At 45.0% G+C, this 20,302-nt stretch overlaps 1 protein-coding gene across 3 annotated transcripts in view; it reads right to left on the reverse strand.

Annotated features, from left to right (window-relative positions):
- The window catches only part of LOC108933176 (cyclin-dependent kinase-like 5), a 72,095-nt gene extending 52,414 nt beyond the window's left edge, over positions 1-19,681 (reverse strand). For all 3 annotated transcript variants that reach the window (XM_018750053.2, XM_029250568.1, XM_029250562.1), the window contains exons 1-3: positions 19,513-19,681; positions 5,397-5,618; positions 2,802-2,836 (exon numbers count right to left, since the gene is read on the reverse strand). In XM_018750053.2, coding sequence (XP_018605569.2) covers positions 2,802-2,836; positions 5,397-5,460 — 99 coding nt within the window. In that variant the 5' untranslated portion in view covers positions 5,461-5,618; positions 19,513-19,681. The remainder of the gene's footprint in view (positions 1-2,801; positions 2,837-5,396; positions 5,619-19,512) is intronic.
- Positions 19,682-20,302: the final 621 nt, after the last annotated feature.

A 20,302-nucleotide genomic window follows, 5' to 3' on the forward strand; every position in this document is an offset into this window, starting at 1 on the left:
ATGGACAACATATTGGAGCAGGCAGCTGTCAGACTCCTTCATGAAGTCCAAAGGCTATCCTAAAGAACAGCCTGGCTCAAAGTTTATTACAGCAGCTCACAAATGTTGCCACGCAGCTATGCAAAGTCGCTCAAACACACCAACACGTGAAACATGCATTACCGAAAATGGTTCTTACAAAAAATACACCCTGTCACCGCAGGCATGTTGACACAGAAGCCAACTGGCCCGACAACCCGACAACCTTTGAGTGTAAAGAATGCCAGGTCTTTCTCCAAGCGATCAACGTACCGCCATCTGCTGACCCCTCCCCTGCCCCCTGCGTGGAAGGAAATGATGTACTGCTTTAGCACAAACACAGCTGTGCGTTTGGCACTGTCAACTGGCTGTCGATGGCTCCCGACGTGCCCTTGGACACTGGAGTCATGTCCTCAGAGGCAGGCTGTGCAGCCCGATCTGGAGTCAAAGCCTGAGAAAGAAAGATCTGCACACCACCCGAAGGCCTGTCTCCATCTGGGTGGGGGTTTTGCACTCGGGTGAGGCTGTCGAAATAATACAGCAACCCACAGAGCGTCCGTTTAACTTCTATTTACAAAGGACAGCGCAGGCAGCATCAATATAGCCGTGGTCCCGCACCGCGTTCTTGTTTTCATTATGGATAGCTTCTGTGAAGTATGAGAACAAATCAAGCAGCTCGTGATCTTATAAATGTATGATCTATTGTACATTTATAGTTGCAGCCTGGGGGGTGTGATGGCGCAGTGGGTTGGACCGGGTCCTGCTCTCCGGTGGGTCTGGGGTTTGAGTCCCGCTTGGGGTGCCTTGTGATGGACTGGTGTCCCGTCCTGGGTGTGTCCCCTCCCCCTCCGGCCTTACGCCCTATGTTGCCGGGCTAGGCTCCAGCTCGCTGGGACAAGTGGCTTCTGACAATGTGTGTGTGTGTGTGTGTGTGTAGTTGCAGCCTAATATTTATTATGGTAATATGAGTCTATTCAGTATGAAAAGAAATGTTGGCATTCGCAGCTCTTGAGATGCCTTTGGATTGATCATTATAGAGCTCAGTAATTAGAGCCTGGGAAGCCTCTCTGTCGCTTCTTCCCTCTCATCAGCTGCAGCAATGCTGGGCTCGCTCATCTCAGCAGCCACTTCTCTTGCTACCAGAAAACACTTTTTGGACTGAACCTGAACCTTATATCAGGCACCTTGACGTGACAACAGTTCTAGAGAAGAAACAACTACTATTTGACATCCTCCTGGAGACCCCAGATGAAGAAACCACCATGGAGGGGGACTAGCGATAGAGCGTGACTGTAACTAGTACAGAGCTGAGCTCACTCATCGCACAGTCATACACACAGTCACACACTGTGGACAAATTAGAGTCACCAGCTCACCTGCAATACATGTCTCTAGGCTGTGGAAGAACACCAGTGCACCTGGAGGAAATCCAAGTGAACATGAGGAGAACATTCAAAGGTGCACCCAGACTGAATAGGAATGAGGCCTATACCCAATGGCACAGTCCAGCCATTGTGAGACACCCACAACATCTGCTGTACCAGTAGACTTAAGCATTTATGGCAATAGATGTGCAAAATTGACCCCTCCGGACCACAGCTATTCTGATTCCTAACTTACTCTTTTGCATGTTCATGCAAATATGATTTCAAGTCCCTGGTTACTGCTGCTGGCTGCTTCTCAAGACTTCTTGAAGACCTTGACTAAGACATCATGTGCATGTTACTGGATTCTATTTATATGTATTAATGATATGACAAAAGGGCGCTGTCAGCTGCTCAAACCAAGAAGTCTCTTATTTCTTGTTAGGGGAGTTTTCTGTGATATTGGGATGCAGGGTTAAGTAGATAGTATTTTTTTCCCTAAAATATCGCAATCACATTGGGTGCGATAAGACCGGGAATGAAGACAAAATCTAAGGGAGCGCTTTTTACAATCAGGCTAGAAGGACACGATGATTGGATACCTTATCACACATCGGCACGGCTGTCCATCCATCAGAAAAAGAATATCACCTTATCGCTGGCGTTACACATCACACAAGACTATCGCTATGGGAAATGGAATGAGCTCAACTCAGCTTTACAGATATTCTTACATGCTTCCAAATACCATTGAATGAAGAAACAAATGAGCCTCATGTTATCATTATGTCCAAACACTGCATACGTCAAGGTGACTAATTGCTAAATCAGCAGCAGAAGTTGTCAGAAATACAGCAATTATTCAGAAACGCAATCAGTGCTATAAAGATTTCCCAGACATTCCCCACTGATGTTACTCATCAGTTGGGTCTGGACCTATGCACCGGTATCCTCCAGACCAGCTGTCTTATGTTTGGACTTGACTGCTTCATGACACCCAAAGAATGGACTACAACTGTTGCCTTCATAGACACTTGTCCTACTAAGTTTTGATGAACTGCTCTTTTACTTATAGACTACCTTCGGAGACCCAATGTAATGTATGTAATGTAATACTACAATGCCCAGGAGGGGTGGGTAGCCACTGGTACTGGAACCCCCAGTGGATTAATACTCCCTTTTTCTGTAAATTTGAGTTTTTTTGTTTTCCTCTCCTCAGCTGCCAGTTTGCATGGTTAATATTGGCATACCATTACCGCTGTTATCCTTTTTTTATTTTGTATCACTCATGCCCGATTATACAGAGCCCTGAGCCATGCTGCTGAAAAGAGCACTGTATAAAAATTAATTTATATGAACGGAATTGCTGTATATTTGTACGTGTGACAGATTGTTTCACACAATGAACATCATCCTTACCTTGTGCCTACACTTCAGGACCACACCATAGGCTCCTAAGACAAAGAAGATAGAAAACAGTTATTTTACTTCTGATCTGAAATTCAAATAAAAGCATCTGCTGAGTAACATACATGCAACAATGGTATTATAGTGATTGTTCTACATAATGTTGTTATGTTGACTGAGTAGAAGCCCAATAACGGCTAATGGCTACAGTTTCCTTTATGAATTCATGGAAAAAACGCATGGTTGAGGCACTACGACTTGTGGGTTTGTGCTAGGAGGCATGGGTACCAGCAGGTTTAATTTGGCTTGGTTTGGTGTGGCTTGGCAAAGTGGAGTAGTTCTCTGGGACAGAGTAGGGGTATACGCATGGCAGTCTCTGGTTTGGTTTGGGTTGGGTTGGGTTGGATTGGTTTGGTTTGACAGTGAAGTGCTCTGCTTCGCTCACCCAGGATGTACATTGTTTGTTGTGATGACATAACAGCTCATGATCTCAGCCTCAGAGTTGACTTCCTGAGTGTATCCTACTGAACAGTCTACCAGTTTGTGGCTGTTTCAGTTTACTGGGTAAACGACATCGCATAAAACAAAACAATAGCCCAGGCCAAGCAAACGTCACGTCCACGCCCGCACCACAGTCGACAGCACCTGACACCAATCAAGCACCTGACTGACCACTCACCTAAAAGACCCTCCTCAGCTGCCGTACACTTGCGGAATCTCATTTGAGACAACCACCCTCCTGCGCTATGTCTTGCTCTTCCTCATCCCTTACTTCCTGTACCCGTTCTCCGATTTATGACCCTTCGCTTCGTCCCCTGACCACGTCCTTGGATCCTCGCTCTCACTCTGACCGCCGATCGACCAACCCTTCGCCTGTCCCCGACAACAAGAACTCGCCTGACCCCTTGATTCCTGACGAACGATCCTGCACTTGGGCCCAGCCGTCCCGGCGTCCTCGCTTCCGCGTGACAGCAAAATAGGAAGGTCCTTGAGATTGTAGTACCCATAAATTATGCCAAAAACCATAAGCTTTGTACTTATATTATTACGTATCACATTTTGCAGAAATTGTGCTCATGATGGGGCAATTCTAAACACTTCCTAATCTCTCCTGAGTCTTAGAATGTAAATAACTGGCTAAAAAGACCTTTTTACGGGGTGGGTAGGGTGTTTATAAGCCTGTTTGGTTGAAGGGTTAACACCATGTTTGGCTGAAGCTATTAATAATATCCACAGCAGATGGGCAGACGGCTTATTACTGAGAAGTGAGGACTGTAGTCCAGAGGAACCCAATGAGGCCGAGTATGGCAGAGGTTTGGGAGTTGGACGGCGCTGTGCTTGCTTAAGGTCCAAATGAGGTGTCACTTCCCACAGTGTGGATCTCATTAAAAACACCTTTTTGGCAACATGACAGGCGTGAGGTGACATTTATGACCTGGTGCATGAGGTTCATGTTACTCCACCAAGCTCTGAGGGTCACCTGGAGAAGAGAGCTGTCAGGTTCGAAAGTAATAGGCAACACCAACTTTTGCTTAAGAAGGACAAGGAAGTGCAGTAATTTTCTTCTTTAAATTCAGCAGATGAATTAAAAACTTCACCTTTGTCTTGAAAAATAAGAATGTTAAAAAAGACCACCGGGTATTGGATTGCTTGCCGTTACGTAAAGGAAACTGCCAATTTGGAAACCTTCTCCGACTAACCCAGCACCTAGCTCCTAGCTGGCTAGCATGCTAATGTAGCACCCTGCTAGCATGCTAATTTAGCTCGCTGCCAGAATGCTGATGTAGCCGGGGCTCGGTCATAGTCACCCATGAGCGCCACCTGGTAACAGGCTTCAGTGGCACCACGGGAGTGTCCAGCAAGCCCTGCGCAACACACGGCGGGCAAACCCGAACAGCATAATGAAATGTAGCTTTTGCAACGCTGCTGGAGTGCACAGCAGGCCTGTTTAGGATGGCCTTACTGAGCTGGCGGGGATCACAAAACGATGCATCTCCAAATAGAACTGGGCCACCAGAGCCAAGTCTGTGCAAAAGGGCACTGAAATAGCATTCTGATACCTCTCCCTCAGCGCTTCGAACCACAGCTTCTGGCAGAAGGCAGAAATAGTCGTGATGGAGGCAGCAAGTCACACGTAGGAATTCTGCTTTCTTCTGTGTTACGCAACATCTAATACCGAGGGCATCAGCACAAGCCGACGTGGTAAATACAATGAACTAAGCGCTTCATAGTGCACATCATGATTTATTTAACAAACTGCACATCATAGGGCATCCAGACAAAAAAAACAACTAATTCCATACAGTAAGCCTGTATGCATGTATTTCGGTTGTCGACAGGTGACGTAGTGGTTACAGCTCCTGTTTTACACTCAAAGAACCCATGTCTTGCTGGACCCTTGATCAAGGTGCTTAGCCTGAATTGATGCAGTAAAAATTACCCAGCTGTATAACTGGGTAAATCATTGAAAGTCACTTTAGAAAAACACATCAGCTAAATAAATTAATACAAACGTACCAAATTCATTATGGATGTTTAACAAAAAAAAGCTCAGATTTCTGAATCCAATCTGTCATTTACCATCTGGTAACCGCCCACTATTCTTACCTTCACCGACAATCCCAAGGACCTCAAATTTATTCATCACATCACCGATGTCAGGAATCTTCATGAAGACAAACGGCGGCAGAGGGGTGGCCAATGGGGGGCGTCCCAGCTAGTGGAGGGCATGGGTCATCCCGTCACTGTGTCCTGGGCAGTCTCCTTACCGTGGGCAACATCAGTTGTGTGTGCATGCTGCCCTCGCTTGCTGCCACACACACCACAGCCCTGCAATGGCACAGAAGACAGAGAAAACAGTTATGTACCCTGCTTGGCCTGGGAGGTAAGAGGGGGACGGGTTTTGCGGACTTGTCCGGAGGGACATATAATGTCAAAAAAACATTGCGACTAAATCTCTGCTCACATCAGTGCTTTCATTAGGATGCATTATGTATGAATGGGAGCAGTGTAATTTGAGAAAGCTGCTCAGGCTGCATGTTAACATAAATTCAACACTCGGATTCAGCGGTTATATAAATACAGATGACGTGCTTACACATCGAGCGTGATCAGTGTGCTCGCAGCGAGAGGATATACAGACTGTCATCCTCTCCCACAATGCACTGCAAACCCACAGCAAGTCCGGACAAAAGTAGTTCTGGTGTACAGTGGGCCGTGTCGGCAGCACGGCACCGGCGTCCCAGAGCAGGCGAGAGTGGCAAAAGACCCAACAACTAGATTGGACACAATCCAGTGCCAAACCCGCATCGAAAACATCTTACTCAGGAAGTGAAAAATAACAAAACATTGAGTTATTTATTTTGTTTTTTTATGAACGAAAATGTCTTTAGATTTTAACATTGTGACAAGCCCTACATAATAAAATGTTGACTTTAGTAATAATTATTTTTATTATTATTATTATTGTTGTTGTTTCTATAATAATACACACACACACACTTTCTGAACCGCTTGTCTCATACGGGGTCATGGGGAACCGGAGCCCAACCCGGCAACACAGGGCAAAGGATCGGAGGGGGAGGGGACACACCCAGGACGGGATGCCAGTCCGTCGCAAGGCACCCCAAGCGGGACTCGAACCCCAGACCCACTGGAGAGCAGGACCTGTTCCAACCCACTGCGCCACCGCACCCCCTCTCTATAATAATAATAATAATAATAATAATAATAAAATTATTATTATTATTCAATAATTTTAATGTGGAATGAACTTTATTCAATAAAGATATTTTGGGGGAAAAAGCAAAAAAATTAATGAAAATCTGTAAAATAAAAACGCTGCATGCTTTCCATGTATTACTTTTGGAATTGCATCTTAGATCTACATGTCCTGCTAATTTCTGTAGCAAAGATTTAAAACCTTTCTTCCAAAGCGGCTGATATCTACTACACTGGCAACATCCAATCTTGGCAGTAAACCAACACTCTCAGAGCATGTAATACTGCCAGTTTTTACACAAGGAATTTTAAAAAAACAAACTGCCTTTTTAAAAAAAAACATCCATAAATAAATCAGACCAAGCTTGTAATATTAATTATCTTTAATTTATATTTCACAATATTTCATTTTTAAAACATGAAATAAGTTATCCAAAGTGAATTATGGCCAATAAATGAAAATATTTGTATCACCCTTGAAATTAGAATTGTGTTCGCAGTCCCATTTAACACTTTTCATTAAATCTATTTAAAATCATCAGTAATTTGGTAGAAGGTTATAAAATAAACATTTATAGAAAGCATAAATTGCTGCATAATGGCAAGAGGTAGCATAGTGGTTAGCATCAGCAGCAAAATCATAGTCAAGATATGAGTTTCCACTGTAAATCCCCTGGGATAAAGCCATTGGCTAAATTATTATTATTATTATTATTATTATTATTATTATTATTATTATTATTATATAGAGATTAACCCACACGAGATAGTATGCAAGCTATTCCTGCAACTAGAATTAACATTAAAGTTTAAAAAAAATTATATTTAATATTTTTTGCTTTCACTACAGTTTCTGGATTGCCTACAAATAACTGTAAATCGATTTTTCCCAGGTTTTTACTTCGAAGAACTAATATTTTGCTTTTCTTGCAGCTCCCTTGGAGTCCACTGCCCATTTATTATGTATTTCCCTAGAAGGACACCAGACATGGAGAGAGCGCTGCCCCGGTCAGTCAGCCACCCACTCCTTTATGCCGAGGAGGCTGCAAGTGCCACAGGTAACATACCATGATTGGAGGGGAGTGTTTCCCGTCCATTCCGCCTGCAGTCATCTAAACACTCTCCAAAAGTAGGCTATCCGCAGCCATCTCACTCCCACTAAGGAAACGCGGGCCACTTTTTATTTCCCAAGACCGGCCTCCCGTAGATGACCGGTGTGACCGGCACAGCGCAGAGCAATTCACAGCACATCCATCTCTTTACACCACAGCGATTGAAAGGCACTGGGCTCCCATAACATCTTCCATTTCAACCTTCCCTTCAGGCTCTGCCGGTCACACGGCTCCGCAAATGAGAGAGGAGTACAGGGGTAGAGCTGCCGAGAGCAACGGAGCGAAGTGTAGTCAAACCAGTCCTGTGAGATGCTAATGTAATGCTCCTCCAAGAAAACATTCACACTCATATTTACTCTTTTAGCGGAAACTTTTTATAAGTAAAAATTGCATCCCACATCCGATGAAAAGCTTCAGATGCGAACACGTAACTGTTGAAGTGCAGTCAGCCTGCCAGTGGAGACACAATGAGTAGCTGCGTAAGAGATGAGTTTTGAGGCCTTTCTTAAATGTAGAAAGGGATTCAGCAGCTCTTAGGGAAAGCGGGAGCTCATTCCACCACATCGGAGTGAAAGCTGTGAACGTACGGACTTTAGATTTTGGACCTCTTGTGAGTTCGACCTTTAAGAGGCCAGATGGACCAGCTCCCCATCAGAACATCACAGGGTAGCCACACACACACAGTCACTCACCCCTTCACACAGCACGGGCAATTTGGCATCACCAATCCATTTGAACTGCATGTCTTTGGACTGTGGGAGGAAACCAGAGCACCCAGAGGAAACCTAAGCAAACACGGGACCATGCAAACTCCACGCAGATTAAGCAGGGATCGAACTCACGTTCTCTCACACCCCGCCACTGTACGTGAGCTCACCATTTATCAATAGCTGCAGCTTTACGGATACAATGAAGCAACTGTACTGTTTTCCTCCGTTATGAACTGGCCTTGCTCCATTAAGCCCTGGAAGCTTCCAAACCAGTAAACGCATGTTCATTGATTTTTATTGCACAGGAAAAAAAAAAAAAAAACAAGAAAATTTCATTGTTGTTGGGAGGAAATTAAATCAACACGAGCAGCATGCAAGACTACATGCATGAAAGTACCAAGTTTGACTAAATTAAAGTAGTCCATATGGACAAAAACACACCACTTCCAGGCAGCCACTGATCCTGTTTCACGCATGACCTGATTTTTAGTTTCATTAAAAAAAACTTCCAAAGGATTTGCAAAGTGGGCACCATTAAAACAGCCAATGACACAGCAATACAACCCATTACACATCCAACATCAGGACTGGGTCTTACATAGTGTTTAAAGCAAGGACTGATTATACGCATGATTTAAATCAATGATGTAAATGTGGTCAGTATCACAGCAACACTCAACACACACTTAACCTCGAGACCAAACAGAAAAAAGCATCACTGGTTTAAACAGTGATTCCCTTCACTACACACTAATCTCTGATATAATGTGGTCCCTTATAATAAAAAAAAACGCTATGACTTATAAAAATATATATCCTTTTTCCTAGTGTCCTTATTTTTCATAATAACAGTATTTTTGCTCATTATGTGTTTTTTTTTTACTTCTACAACAGATATTTTATTCTGTGCAACAGCTTGCATCGGACGTCTTGAATCAGAGATATGTACTTGGTGTCCCGATCCTAAAACGTTCTGTCACTGTGTTGTCCATTCTGATGTTTTCTGACTAGTGTATTAAACTATATTACCGTGGAAACAATGAACACTAGCGTACGTGTAGAGCTAAAAAGATGGTTTTTGAACTACTCTCTTTTAACACGGGCTCTGGATGGAGGCAAATATTCCTTTTATTGATACCAAGCCATTTATTGATATGGTCACACTTCTTCCACAACAAAACCAACTACTGTATAGACTTCTTAGTTCCCGTTTATCACAATTACAGTCGCAACCAATCGCAACCATCGATTAAGATAAAACTATCTAATAGCTGATACTAGCAGCTTAAAGAGTATAACTCAGTAATGTTATTATTATTTCTAGTATTTAAATGATTATAATACTAAGAATAATAATAATAAGAAGAAATTTTGCTGATACTTTTTTTCCAAGCAACCTACCGTGTTAAGCTACTTACAATAATTTACCCATATATATAGCTGAGTATTTTTTACTGTAGTACCTTGCTCAAAGGTACTACAGCAGTACAGGGATTTGAACCGGTGTCCTTTGGATGAAAGGAAATGGCTCTAAACACTGTGCTAACTGCCACTCAATACTAACCTCTAGAAATATGCTGCAAACTTGTAAATAGAACTTATTTAAAACACATAAATAGTTTTTATAACATGAATACCATTACAGTAGCACAAATAAAAATTTACTCTCCCAACAAAATGAAGATCATCTAACATCGCACATTTCTTAGTTATCCAGAGTGACAAAGAACATGTTCTTGTTTATTTCTTTACATCATACGCCTTTGTGGGCCAAATTATCAAAATGTCTCCATCCATGTGCCCTGCCTCAAGCCCGGTGTTTACAGGATAGTTTCCCACCCTCCGCGACCCTGTACCGGACAAGTGGTTATTGACAATGAATGAATGAATGGAAATACAAGTAAGAATTTTTTTGGCAATGCCTACAACCGCTTGTCCCAAGCAGGGTTGTGGCAAGACGGAGCTTACCCGGCAACATGGGACACATGGCCAAGGGGGATGGGACACACCCTGGACAGGACGCCAGTCCGCCGCAAGGCACCCCAAGCGGGACGCAAACCCCAGCCCTGCGACACAGCAGGCGCAGGCCAACCCACCATGCCACTGCACCCCCCCGAGTAAGAATTAATCATTTTTATTACAAATATAAAATGTGTTGGTGTTATCAATGCAATACCTAAAAATTCCTTTTATTTTGATATGTCCACAAATTTTCTGTGATTTTTTTTGTATTATTTAAAAAAAAAAAAAAGTAATCTGATCCACTCACAAAAGGGTGTTTTCATGGAACAAATTAAACCTGTTGCATGATGGACAGGTCTACGCTGCTTAGAAAACGAGCCGGCTGAGTTCCTCTGAAACGCAGAATGCTGCGACTGTGAAATAACTGGTTCGGCAAGTGAGAAATACATGCGAAGGAAGAAAAGCCAGCGCGCCCTAGGAATAAGCGGGATTGCGAACATGCCCATTGCCTTCCTCCTTCCTCGTCTCTCAGGGGGTTGGTGGCTTCCACACGCTCTGCCTTGTCTCATCGCTCTCCTCTGCTCAGCTAAAACGCTCCGAATGACTCAAGTGGTGCTCTTTGCTGCAAGTAGCTGACGGCGCAGAAAAGGCGGTTGAATCGGCACAAACATCCGATCCCGAGCGCTGCCGAGGGTCGCGCCCCTGGGGACAGACAAAATCTTGAGCGCAGGCAAGGCTTTTCAGAAGAAAGCCCTCTATGAAAAATCATACCAATGCACTCCAAGGATGAAAAGACATCACTTTCCCACACAAGAATGAGATGCACTGAAATTGCAGTACTCGTAACACAACCTTAGAACTGCCCGATGCTCATGTGACATTAATCACATCATAAAAGACAGAAAACTGATTTCTTTTCTTCTTCCTGAAGTGACATGTTATTTAGATTTTATTGTTACTCCGAGTTACTGTTTCAGGTGTTGCAGATATCACAGCCAAGTTCAAAGTGTTTCCCTCTGTTTTTAATTGTTATACATAAAAAGGCAACTCTGATAACTCTAATATATAAATACACTTATTGATATACAAATATACTGTATAACCCCAGATATGCAGTAGAAAGTACGTGTTTAGTGTCAACTAAAATTCATGTGTGTTTTGCATATAGGCCTTAACCCTGCATAAACCTACATCACCTTCTCTAGAGCTACACATGGAGATGGTCTTATAAAAAACAAAGGCCATAAAAACTTCTTAAATGGTTACTGATGAGAAATCTCACACACACACACACACACACACACACACACTGTCTGAACCGCTTGTTCCATACAGGGTCACGGGGAGCCGGAGCCTAAGCCGGCAACACAGGGCGAAAGGCTGTAGGGGGAGGGAACACATCCAGAATGGGACGCCAGTCCATCGGAAGGCACCCGCGAACCCCGGACCTACCGGAGAGCAGGACCCGGTCCAACCCACTGCGCCACCGCACCCCCTTGATGAGAAATCAAAAAACCCAAATGAAAGGCGAACAACGACGATGACTTTTCTGCAGGTGAAATCAGGCTCCTGGAGATTTACATGCTCCGTAGAATGATAATAAGCCACATGTGTATCCCATCGGCACCACAGTCATTCCAGTACCAAGTGCCATAACTGCCCATTGCCCCCTTGATCATCACATGCTCTGTACGAAGGGCTTGGCTTCAGTGAAGAAGCAGCTAAGGAGACACGTCCCCACTACATTTACCTATTTAGCAGACACTTTTCTCCAAAGCAACTTCCAATGAACTCTATGTAGTGTTATCAGCCCACGCACCTTATTCACCAAGGTCATTTACACTGCTAGATACACTACTTACAATGGGTCACTCATCCATACATCAGTGGAGCACACTCTCTCTGTGTCACTCACACACTATGAGTGAACCTGAATGAATCAGCATGTCTTTGGACTGTGGGAGGAAACCAGAGCAGACAACATGCAAAATCCACAGACTGAGCGGGGATCGAACCCCGGTGGTCCTCTTGCACCACCGAGGCACTGCGAGACAGCAGCACTACTCGCTGTATCACTGCGTCGCCCTTACACCACACACCTACCATAGACTTCGCTCTCTACTTAACCAGCAAAAAGTGCGACGTGCTAAAGCAGCGGACTGCTGGAGGAGGTTGACAACGAAGCGCAGCCATTTCCACTGCTGTGACACTGCGCCAGCATTCAGCATCGGGGGTTTCCTCGGAGCTCCAGCTACTGGCTACAACATTCATCTTTAATAAGCAGCCTGCTTCTTCCAAAACTGCCAAGTAGGGGTGTTCAAGGAATGTTGGCAGAACATGTGAAATACTCTACAACACATTTTGTTGGCCAAAGCGCTAAGAACCCTTGCAGTGGCACAGATCTAAATTCTCGCTGTGCCTCCAAGAAACTACCCAATGGCCCAGCTCACCCGGAAAACATCGACAAAGATCTGGGTCACGCCAAAGAAGGAACATTAATATATGACTTAAGGCGTTAGGAAGGAGGCAGCCCGTGCAGCCAAAGCCTCGGGTGACTCTACGGGCTTCCAAGGCCCACTGCTCCAAAGTGGCGTGTCCCACATGTTGCCACTCTGCTGGCTGCACCTGCCAGAAATGATCCCGAAATTCCGGACAGCAAACACATTGGCGGTGAGAAGCTGCTCTCGTGATCCAGACTACGCACAAAACCATAAGGGGTGAAGTGAGCGGTATTCCGAAGCCACCCAGTCCAAGTGCGTTACTGAGAGTGGTAATCTGCTTTACTGTCTGCACTTGTATCATTGCCAAGAAAGGCCAAAATGGACATGCTGACCAATGGATGTGTCCATAACCAAAGAGAACATGTCAAACTCGTTGGCCTCCTTTGCTTCGTATTAAGTGCTCCGGGGCCAAAATCCCACTGATGGCGTTTTAACTCAGTCAGGCGAGGTAAACTATGTCGGTCTGACGTAACTTTAAGTTAAAACGATAACTGATTGTGCTGAAGTGAAGTAGACCGGTTTGACGGTGAGTTTAGAGAAGCCCTCGGGCAAGGACATGGAGCGACCGCTGCTGGAACATGCAGCATAGCGAGGGAATAATTGGACTGTTAAGGAAGAAATCTGAAGTTTCATTAAAAAAAATAAAAAGAAAAAAATTAAGAGTTAATTTTTTTTTTTTTTTTAACCAAAAGTGAAAATGAATATTTTTGGGATTTAAAATCAAAAGCCAGAATCCCTACTTGGGGGGAGAGGGTGTTACATGGAACTGCACTTTGGTACTTATAGAGGTTTTTTTTTCCCACCTAAAATCAGTGATCTGATCTCAATTTATGTAAACCAACCGCTGAACTGGCTGTGAAAATCCATCATGTGTCAAAATAAATCGCACGGGCGCAAACGACACTGGGCTTAAAAATTGCCGTTAAATAGTTCTGCTGACAAGCGCCTGTCTTTGCAACACAATGAGGGACATATGATAGTTTAATTAATCTGAGGAGACCGTGCCCAGCTTATGTGGCTGCCTGCTCAGAGCGTGATAAAGACGAACAGATTTTGGAGTGGAAATTCCATTATTGCGCACACAGCCCACCGGCTGAACAGACGGGACCCAGAGAAGGACAGTAGGGTGCAGCAGGTGCAGGGGGTGCAGCAGTTAAGGGGCCAAACCGGCAACAGCGCTTCAAATATCCTGCTTTGGACAAATATGAAAACGTATAATCATATAAACAAAACGTGTCTGCTAAACAAGAAAATCATTCTATACTATTAAACATTGGACTTTACATTTATGTGATATGTTGGGGGGGGCAGCGGGTTTGGCCTGTGCCTACTCTCCGGTGGGTCTGGGGTTTGAGTCCTGCTTGGGGTGCCTTGCGACAGACTGGCGTCCCATCCTGGGTGTCTCCCCTCCCCCTGCGTTGCCAGGTTTGGCTCTGGCTCGCCACACCTCTGCTCAGGACAAGCACACACACACACACACATTGTCTGAACCACTTGTCCCATACAGGGTTGCAGGGAGCCAGAGCCTAACCTGGCAACACAGGGCATAAGGCTGGAGAGGGAGGGGACACACCCAGGACAGGACATCAGTCCACTGCAAGGCACCCCAAGCAGGACTCAAACCCCAGACCCACTGGAGAGCAGGACCCAGGTCAACCCCCCACACCACCACACCCCCCTTGGGACAACCAGTTTCAGTCAATGTGTGTAATATCTTAGTCCACAGCAACTGATAATTATCTACCCATTTACAAACCTAGGTAATTCTACTGCTGCATTTTAACAAATGTGCCTTGCTTAAGGGTACAACATCTGGAAGTGGGATTCAAACCTGTGACGTTTGGGTCCAAAGGCAGCAGCTCTAAGCACTAGACTACCAACTGCCCCAATAAGGGGTTCCGCAGAGGGTCTTCTCCCTACCTTCTGGAACTTCTATCGCTTATTGCTTCCAATACAACTGACAACAATGAGCCCTTTCCTTAATTATGTCATGTTTTATAATAAGCACAAAAGCGTGAGTGAGTTTAACAGTGGATCAAAACCCCCCGGGGATTCTAAAAGAACCGATTTTGTGTGTGCGCGCGCGCGCGCAACTTAATCATAAACGATGAAGCACAGCGACGATTTGAAGAAAAGGCCAGCCTAATGGCAGAGTCTCATTTTCTCCCTGTGAAGTCCTGTCGCATCCAGTGCAATTTCCACCCCGTGCCTCACCAAATAAATAAATAAAGTGATTTAAAAGGGTGCCGCACAGTCGAGGGGCTATTCCGAGCAGCATCTCGGAGGTGCGATTTTATCCGTCGATGAAAAATGCCTCTGTCAGAATGATCCAGCACTTGGGCCGTGGTTCAGCGCTTCCCTCCCTGGTCCCTGAGACGGCACCTCGGGACCCTGGGCTCGTACCCCAGCAGGATCTGTGGTTTGTCCACTAGGACAGTCAAGATAAAAAGGCTGTCGGGCAGCAAAGACAGAGTGTCAGATGTGACTTCTGCAAATCGCGAACTGCTCTGTCTCACGGCCAAATTACATCAGAAACCAGCACTGCTACGGAATATTATTATTATCTATTGTTCTTTATGATCTATTATTCTCTACTGTTCTATTGTTATCATTATTATTACTACTGTTATTATTTTGTCACTTAAGTGAATTTTTTTTTTTAATCAGAAGTGATGTACCATTTTTTTTAACTTTACCGTGGTTGAACTCAAAGCTTCAGGTTGCAAATCCACATCACGACCACATGCAACCCGTTACCGTCACACGTTGGAGACAATAATTTCTCTTATTTTGTGCTCCCTGTTGTAACCAGACCACACTTTCACGCATGATTGGTCGTTATCGATTATTATATCGTTATGACAAGTGGATCTGGGCACATGCACACGCGGTAACGGTCATCAAAGCACATAACACAGATGGCCACATCACACATCGGTTCAACTGTGGACTGAAAGATAAATGATGAAGATCACAATAGAGAAGCACAGCTGCTGCTCGTCGGGGTCTCGGTCGCTGCCCAAGTCATACATGCAGTCTGTGCACGATGTCACTGGGACACACACACACACACACACACACATTTTCAGAACCGCTTGTCCCATACGGGGTCGCGGGGAACCGGAGCCTAACCCGGCAACACAGGGCGCAAGGCTGGAGGGGGAGGGGACACACCCAGGACGGGACGCCAGTCCATCGCAAGGCACCCCAAGCGGGACTTGAACCCCAGACCCACTGGAGAGTAGGACTGCGGTCCAACCCACTGCGCCACCGCACCCCCCTGGTCGTCACTGGGACAATACAGGGATTTTAAATACGATTAATGGTTTTTGGAACATTTGACCGTCGTCCTCTAAAGGACATGTTAGCCAGGTGTAACGATACCTACAAATGATTAACAGATTAACAGTACAGTAATGTGGCTTCTAACATAATTGCTACCTTATTAAAAGCTGACATAGTAATATACAGCATACAGTTACCAAAAACACGGAATCGAGTGTCAAAAGCTGTGTATGACTCCCAGAAACAAATTATGAAATTTGGTAGCTGCGTTAGTGCCACTGAGAGGTCTTACAGTTCTAACTATATGCACGTAGGGATCCGTCTGACTGAGATTTTCTTCCTGTGTTTTAACTGTAGCTCGGAAGAACACAGTTACGGTTACAAGCATCACCCCGAAATAAGTACATGGTTAATGAGAGGGAAAAAAATAACGGAAAAAGGCTAAAGACAATCCACTCATAAAATCAATTCCTACCGAGCCAAATACCCTGGAATCCATCCGCACACATGAAAAAGACACACATTAATAGTTTAGATTTACTCTTGCTGGAATGACTGGAATGTGCTTGCTGGTTTTAATGGTGCACTCCACGTAACTACAATTAAGTCCATTGGAATTTCTTAAGGGCAGCACAGTGGTGCAGCAGGTAGTGCTGCTGCCTCACAGCACCTGGATTAGTGTTTGTGGAGTTTGCATGCTCTCCCCATGTCCGTGTATATTTCCTGAGGGCGCTCTGGTTTCCTCCCACGGTCCAAGGACACGCAGTTCAGGTGAACTGGTCACACTAAACTGCCTACGGTGTGTGAATGAGTGAGTGGGTGTGGCTACCCTGCGACGGACCAGCGTCCTATCCAGAATTGTTACCCCCCCCCCCACCTTGCACTCAGTGATACTGGCTACACAGCGGTTAATGAAAATGAATTAATGTATTTTCTGAACTTCAACCACTGGCGTAAGGTCCAAATCATCTCAGATGTAACCCAGTATCTGTGGAAAATATTTAGCAGTTACTTGATCTGAAAATAATTTTTTGGCTTGGCAAAATCATAGCCTTAAATTCTTAGCTACTTGTCTTCTATTCACTTATTTACTAAGTGAACAGTAAATTCTTTCTGTTGCTGTTGTTCTGAGGGTTGCCACACAAAATTTCACTGTACTGCATACAATGACAATAAAGTATCTTATCTGATCACCGCAGACAAATAAAGTTGCATTAGTGTTGCACTGCAGGGCTCTAACGCCTAACTGCTGGCTGTCAATCGGTGAAAAACCCTTTCAGTTCCCCATTTGGACCTTTTCGGTTATTTCGGAGTTCCACGGACTGGGCTGTCCCTGAATTTACCAAATCCTTGGCTAAGAGCTCATATTTACAATTTTCCCATAAAAGGATGTTTCAGCAGAGCACTCAGCGGTGGCAGTGAGTTGCAGCGCTACGCAGTCGCAAGTAAACATCGACTGAAGAAAACGAAACTCTAAATGTGCTTGAATTTTCCTTCAGGAAGGAACCCCACAAGAGCACAATCCCCACGGTGTCCCAATGATGTCCCAACGGTGTCCCCACGGTGTCCTGAGAGGCAAAGCGCGCAGCAAACCTGAAGGCTGTTTGTTCCAGACTAGAGAAAAATGATGCAGCTGCATCCTTGAACACAGAATTTAACCTGAAGTGCAGCAGGTAACTTGTTGCATTAAATAAGAAACAAAATATTGAGAATAAAATACATAAAGGAACAGTTTAAAAGCAAAGAATTACATTATGAAATAAAGAGGGTTTCTCTATCAACCCAAAGCCTAACCCTGTCTAACCTTATGAGATATGATTAAAAAAATTGTTTCTGTAGCATCAAAAGCTCTCATTCATCCAGCTAATGAAGAAAAGTGATGATTGTCAGGAACAGAGACAAATTAATCAAGGGTTGGAGATGGTGCCTGCCTGGCGGTATGGATTGGGGTCAATCCCCAGCCAATAACCCAATCCTTTCCATTAAAACCGGGGTGTGATGCTTTCACACCAAATAATCATTAGGACACCTTAGTCTGATAAAGCCTTCATGAAACTGATGGTTCATTGAGATCAACGTGTCCATTTTACCCAGTGATTTCTTGCACTCACCTGATGCACATGGTAAATAACTGATGTAACTACAGTAAGGTTACAGGCAAGAAACATGCGCATGGAAAGACCCAGAAATGGGCGAAACAGCTCTGCAATAGTCCTGGGAAATTAAGAGGAACAAGTAATAACCAGATGATAAATCCAAAAAGCGGAGTCCAGCAGGTGTTGTAAGGCCTGCTCAGCTAGATCATACTGCAAACTCAATTCTCTGCCGAAATAAATAATAGCAACGAATTAAATATTGTTCAAATTCCGAGCTCCTCAACTGTGGATTCTTTTTGTTCAATTATGAAAAATATACTATAAATAGATTCTTGCATAAGACACCCCCAGTGAGGTACCGGCGGAACCCCCCCCTGCCAAAATTGGTCTACACGGTCGCGTGACGGATCACTGGGCAACAATGTAGCGGATGTGTTACATTTTTCGCTACAGAAATGTTTCATCTTTGGTACAAACAGGTGCGGTCGCGGTACATCATGTGTGTGGTGGTTTAACGCGGAGCTCCCTGTTGCCACTGGCGACAGATCCACCCACCGCCACCGCACCGTGTCACGGCAGCGGGGCCGCGCACCGCGGGGGGTCCCTTTCGCATCCTTTTATCAGCTACGTGTGAGTTGCTGCCGGGCGCCTCTCTACCCTCAGTGTCGTGTGTACCTGGAGCAGGGGGTGGGGGAGGGGCTGGGGGCTGGGGGGCTGGGGGGGCTAGGGGTCGGGGCGTTGGGGGCGGGGTGCGTGCGGGTTTAAAAATTAAAAGAGAGAAAAATGAATACGACGAGCACATGGACGCGTAACAGTTGTGGGCTCGTTTGCAGCGCGAATTCGATGCAGTAGAGTCTGAGTCGGGGTTGTGTCGGGTGACCCGAGGAGCCCAGAAACCCGGGGAGTCCCGCTGACTGTCACATTCAGCGCGATTCGCCACATTTCGCCACGTTCCGCACATATGATCGCGCTGTCACACGGAGCGCGCGAGCACGCGCGCGCACACACACACACATCGGAGCTGCAACACGGTCGCTGTGGTGCGCCGCCGCGCGTCCACCTCGCGCGCTTTGCACGCGGTTCGCATTCCGAGCGCGAGCCCCTCTGCCGAGTCGCAGAGAAGATGGGAAAATGGAAAAATCCGCGTACATGCAATAAATCAGCCCGCTAATGCTGGTGGCGTGTCGTCTTCCACCAGCCAGGCAGGCAGGCGGCAGCAGCAGGAGCCGGAGCTGGAGTCAAGGAAGAAGGCAGCCCACGGAGGTGCGAATCGATCGTAGCCAGATCTGCAGATAAATGGAACAGGTATTTGGAAGAAATGATGAGTGGGTACTCACTAGTGCCAGTCAGTGTGGTGAATATTCACTGTCCACATCCACCGCCGATGTTGTCATCGCAGCAGCAACAGTCACCGTCCGACCTACACAGCCATGGCTGTCACAGCGGCGGCAGCTGCTCTCTGAGCGACGTGCTGCTGTCCAATCAGAATAGAGCAAGCGTCGGAAAACCACGCCCTCCTTTACAAACCAATCAGGGAAAAGATGTCCATAGCGGTCAATTAGACACGAGCTTCGCTTAGGTCCGTTAAGCAATAGAAACTTAATGCGCGAAGAAGGCTCCTGGAACGCGCTCTATGTCATTATCCAGTAAAGGCACGAATGTTAAGAGATTGAAATATATGTTTGTATGTGAATGTTTTCTAGCAGAAATCCAAACTCCTCGAAGTCTCATTCCAATTTATAACATCATTAAACGAAAATAGTATAACTTTCATTCATTCCTTATGACTTCAAATCTATCTATCTATCTAGCTATCTTTTGCATATTTTACTTTTACGTCTTTTGCATATTTAAGCACTTTTAGTTTTGTAAACTGCTTTAGAAATGTTTAATAGTAACTAAGTTTAACACTAGTGTGTGAGTGACAGAGAGAGAAAGTGTGTTCCACCGATGTATGGATGAGTGACCCACCGTCTCCTAAATAAATAAATGTCATGTAATAGCCAATAAAAACATTTAATGACTTCTGCCACCTACAGTACAGGTGTATAACAAGCAGTAAACCAGAAACGATTAAAGTTACAAAAATTTTACTTAAAAGTAATAACTTTTGTGGCACCCACATTC

This window comes from Scleropages formosus, chromosome 1 (assembly GCF_900964775.1).
Source record: "Scleropages formosus chromosome 1, fSclFor1.1, whole genome shotgun sequence".
Lineage (NCBI taxonomy): Eukaryota > Metazoa > Chordata > Actinopteri > Osteoglossiformes > Osteoglossidae > Scleropages > Scleropages formosus.